The sequence below is a fragment of the Synchiropus splendidus genome, chromosome 14, assembly GCF_027744825.2.
Source record: "Synchiropus splendidus isolate RoL2022-P1 chromosome 14, RoL_Sspl_1.0, whole genome shotgun sequence".
Classification (NCBI taxonomy): Eukaryota; Metazoa; Chordata; class Actinopteri; order Syngnathiformes; family Callionymidae; genus Synchiropus; species Synchiropus splendidus.
Genome location: NC_071347.1, coordinates 21,723,103 through 21,728,102, shown reverse-complemented (window position 1 = coordinate 21,728,102; position 5,000 = coordinate 21,723,103). Strand labels below are relative to the sequence as shown.

Genomic DNA, 5,000 nt, shown 5'->3' with positions numbered 1-5,000 from the left:
AAGATGCTCAGGTGGTTTTGGAACCTTTGAGCTTCTTCTTGGGCTTCTTCCCGTCTCTGCCCTGACTCAGCTTCATCAGCGGGGACTCGGGTCTCGGTGGCTGAGTGTCGCCTTTGGTTTTGAAGAAGAAGGACTCATTGAGCCTCATCTGGACCGCTCGGACCTGTGCACACACATTCACAGTCGGCGGGGAGGGAGGAACGTCATGTGACTCATGAGGGATCTGAGACCACAGGTGAGATGACGGCGCTCACCTGTGCCAGGTCCGCTCTGCCAACCCTGTCGCTCTCGTCGCTGGACGTCACGGTGTTCACAGACTTGGCCTCGAGCTGAGACCCGTTGCTGGGGGTGCTGTCCTCGTCGCTCATGGCGCCAGACCTCTGCCCGCCTTCTGGCATCCCTCCGCCGGCCCGGCACCTGTGAGGCAGGCTCAGGTCGAGCGGCTGCGTGTCCCCGGCGCTCGAACCTGCGCTCTGTTGGAAGTGCAGGAGGCTGGACAGCTCAGATGTGAAGAAGTTCTCGGTCTGGGTGGCTGTGCTGGATCGCTGAGGAGCTCTATGAGGACTCTTGCTTGTGCATCGGACTTTGGCTCGCACCATTCTGGACTGAGGAGGGGTCCTGAGCTCCTCGCTGGAGGGGTCCGAGGGCGACGCTCGGAAGTGGTTCTGGGTGATGAACAGGTCCTGACTGCCGACGATGTCCGGCGGGGAGTCGCTGTCCCCCGGCTGGACCGACGACGGCGCCGCGAGCTCCGGGTGCCTCTTGTAGGTGTAGAGCGGCATGAGGTGAAAGGCCACCCTCTTCTTTCTCGCGGGGGACTCCTGGGTCATGTGACTCTGCGCAGGGGGAGCACACTTGGCGCTGACATTGGAGTCCAGCTTCTCTTTCTTTTTCTTTTTTTCTTTCTTCCCCTTTTTCTCTTTGGCACTTTTCTTTTTGGGTTTGGCCTCCACGGTCGTTTTGTCTTTTCTATCCTTCTTGGAGGCTTTTTTCTGTTTCTTTGCTGGAATCAGAGCCTTCCAGAAGGCCTTGGTCGCCTGGTCGCTGTCGTGCGTCGGCCTGTGGAGCAAACACGTGACCTTTACGCTGCAGGTCACTCAGTGACGGGAGCCCGGGTCACAGCGAGGTGACCTCCAGAGCCTGCTCTCAACTGCTACCATTATTTATCCGACATGGAATACATACATTTCTAAATCTCATACATTTTCATACAATTAGGTTTTCAATTGTTGTGTAAATTACACTTTCCCTACATCACTATTGGTTTATATCGAAGATTTCGAGGCTTAAAATAGTAGTCAATGGCCTTTATTACCATGCACTGAGCGAGGCTCCATGCAGCACTATCAGTTCAAGTCTGGACTTTTCTTTACATTCCTGTGACGCTAGCACGTTGCTAAGGTACAAAGCCACAGTTACATCCTGTAGAACCTAAAACCACGATCGGTTAACTGGAAAACAGAGGTAGCAACACCGCGCTCATGTCGGAACTTTCACTCTCCCAAGTTAAAACTCACGCAGTGTCGTCGGAACCAGGACGTTGCATGACTTCACGGACCAGTCGTCGCCGGAATTTGCTAAAAAAATCAAGGTGAAACTCGCTGAAATGTGTAATAAACGACTTATAACCGAAGCTAGGCGCAGAATTTAGCCGCAAAATTCAGCTTCAAACGTGCCGCCAGGGAGCGTCTGTAGTTCATGTTGCGTTCAAGAGAAATCGTAAAACCTCAATACAGTCTGACGTTTTAGCCATAGACGTCGTGAAATTGAATCAAACTTATGCATAAATTACCCCAACTCTCTTGACGTCAATATACATAATCGACCACCTGTTTCCACACTACGAGACTTTTTGGTTTCATTGTTGTCTTTCAGGTGGAGTTGTGGAGGATCTGGCCTGCTGCGAACGATGAACCAGTTACTTTCACCCACGTCCCTAATGTCCTATGGGATCCGTTCCTGATCCGAGCCACATGCCGTTTCCTGTACGGATCTGTTTGCCAATTCCGAAGTCTGGGCCAGTAACAAAATCAAGTTACTATACAGCTGGTATCTGATAGAAATAGAATCTCCTCTGGCCCATATCCGGTCCGGATCCAACCCACAACTGAGTCACAGCAGGCCCGGTTCCAGGTGGAATATGGCAGTCGGGTTCCCGGTAGGTAGGTCTGCGGCAGACATCCTCAAAATAAAAGCTTATTGGACGTCATTCTTTTATTGTACAGACTTCAGGGTTTGGTGGGCAGCACTTCCTACTACAACTGACCTCTTTATGTTTTGGATGAAGGGAGGAAACCAGAGAGAAACCAAGAAAACTCCCTACAGACAGAACCCAGGTTCTCTCCTGCTGTGGCCCCGTCCTTAAATAATTCAATTGAATGATCATGTTGAAGGGAGTTTCATAGTGACATCTGTTTGTAAATGAGTCCATGGATGTGAGGGTCCACATGGATGGGCTCATGTTTTCCAAGCGTGACGGCAGGAAGCATGTGTGTTATTCATTTCATTTCACATGGGTGGGATTTATTTCTCCATCACAGGTTTTTTTTTCTTCTTACCGTTTTGTTTGTTTGTTTTCCGGCCTGTAATTGTTGAGGCTTCCTGACATCAGCAGGTGTCACCAGCTTGTCTAAATGTTCCCACCACTGGAGCCACGTGGGCAGACTTGGGTCTTTCATGTGTATTTGTTTGGGTTGAACCGTCAAAATTCAGAAGTACCAGCTCATAAAGAGCAGGAGTTCTGAACCTTTTTAACCACCTTTCCCAGAACAAATTGGCCTGGGGCCAATTTAATTTAACTGATTCATGACTCTTGATTTCATCTGTGATCAATAACTATATTTAATCTACTTACACGTAAACAAACCAAAACCTTGTGAAACAACATGAAACCATGTGATCATCACAAAGATATTTGTCATCGAAAGGTCCAACCAGCAGCAGGTGCAATTCATCAAATTTGCTGAAGAAAAAAAGAAAAAAAAAAAAGATGCAAACTGCAGGGAAAATTGGAAAAATTGAATACATTTGTGAATAAAATAAATATAATAAAAGCATGTCCAAGTGTCATAAAATAAAAATAATATGTTTTATTTAAACTCCAAAGAAGCTGTAAGTAAAGTATAAATGAAAGTATTGCTATAAAATGTTATAATTAATTTTCAAAACTGCTTCAACAGGTGCTTTCATGAACTGTTTTTACTGTTTTTACTCTTGTTTATAATTTTTTTCTTTTGAAGAATTCTCCATAGTTGGTAGCTGTCACAGATTTGCAGCTGTCAAGTCAATTCAGTTACTCACTACTGCCACCATCGGTGGCTCATGTATTAAAACTGAGCGTCTCGTGGCTCTCTATGGTTAAGAATCACTGATATCGAGTTGACTTCAGGGTCCAGGCAGATTTGGGGTCCGTTTTGTCCACGCAACAAACCAAGCGGGGGACACGCTGTAGTTGAAAGGCTCTCTCACACAGAGAGGGCTCACACGTCAGACGACACTGACGACAACAGCTTCAGCCGCTGACACACCTTCCACTCTCCCGACTGGCTCTTTTGATTCAGGATGCGCTCACTGACGTCAGCGCTTCTGTTTTCCAGCAGAGAAATTTGCCACAAAAGGTTAATTCCTGGGGAGAGGGTCAGCGTTACCCCGGAGACGAGCGGGTGGTCATCGCCGGCCATAAATCCATCCAAACGTTTGGCCTGTTGTTGTGAGGCTGGACCAGAAAAGGTCACTTCGGATGTGGACCGACTTGATGGGTCCAGAGAGGAAGAGTGCGGACCATGAAAAGGGAGCTTATTTGTTGATATTCATGAGAGCATCTTACATACAGTCATGAAAAATCAACTCAGTTTGGTTCAAAGTAATCTGCTACCTGGGCGACCTCTGACCTCCAGAGGGTGTGATGTCATGGCTTCCGTTGACGACAGAACTTCAATGGCTCCACCCAAGGTCAATAAAAAGGGAGCGCAGCCCAACGCTCTCTGGACCAGACCACAAGGAGCTTCTGCACCAGACTGGAGGTAAGTTACTCTCTGAGAAGGTCAGTGAGCGGAGTTCAAAATCCAAACAACTCTCGTCTTTTCAGACTCACCATGAACAGCTCAGATTTTAACCTGCTCCTCATCACACTGTGCATCGCCTGTCTCGCCAGTACGGGGCTCCCTCTCAGGTGAGGCCTGCCTTGTTGTCACATGGCATCTTATCTGACACCAGTTGTTGCACCGTAGAAAACGCGCCGTAGGTGAAGTCCAGTTGATGCACAGCCTCAGTGAGAAGCAGCTGGTCGACGCTCGGCGTGAGTGGATGAAGATGCGACTTCTGTGCCTCCATGGCAGCTGGAGCAGCACGAGTCTGGATCCCTGTGGCCTCACAGAGGAGCAGATGCAGAGCATCAGGAGTCACCTGGAGGCAGTCCCCACCTCCGCAGCGCTGTGACCCTGCTGCGATTGAGACGACTCCCGGCTGTGCCAGGACCAACTAGCACCCATGTCTCCCTCAAGGGAACGTCACATTTACAACATCTAGGACTTGTTTTAAACCTTTGATGAGAGAACTGTTGCACAGTTCGTATTTATACTGTTGACTTGTTGGCCTAACCCTTTGTATTTAAGAATAAAAATCTGACAGTTTGATGAAGCACTGTTTACTTACTGATGCTATGGTTAATATGACCTGGATATTCCTTCAGGTTACTTTAATATAACTTAAATGAAATTATTTAAACACGACTTTTAATAGTGTAAAAAGATCGTGTAAAAATTGTGTAAAACGAACAATGAAATTTCGAAAAAATACATTTAACATCCTACTTGAGACGACGGTATAATGTGTATGATGAGCCAAAAGTTATAACTAATATATTTTGGGATGAATGTAGCAAATAAATCGAATTGTCTTTATCTAAAATGCCAGTGTTGTTTAACTCGAATTAGAGAAAAGTATTCCAGTTCTCGCGAGTCGTTCGAGCTTACGTCATAAACCTCGTGAAATATCGCGAG

General features: G+C 47.2%; 1 protein-coding gene across 1 annotated transcript; it reads right to left on the bottom strand.

The window, feature by feature from the left end:
* si:ch211-176l24.4 (uncharacterized) lies at nucleotides 1-1,695 on the bottom strand. Its single transcript, XM_053886376.1, has 3 exons — nucleotides 1,518-1,695; nucleotides 255-1,059; nucleotides 1-163 (listed from the first exon to the last, which is right to left on the bottom strand). The coding sequence occupies exons 1-3, from the start codon at nucleotides 1,544-1,546 to the stop codon at nucleotides 8-10; spliced, it is 990 nt and encodes a 329-aa protein (XP_053742351.1). The 5' UTR covers nucleotides 1,547-1,695; the 3' UTR covers nucleotides 1-7.
* Nucleotides 1,696-5,000: the final 3,305 nt, after the last annotated feature.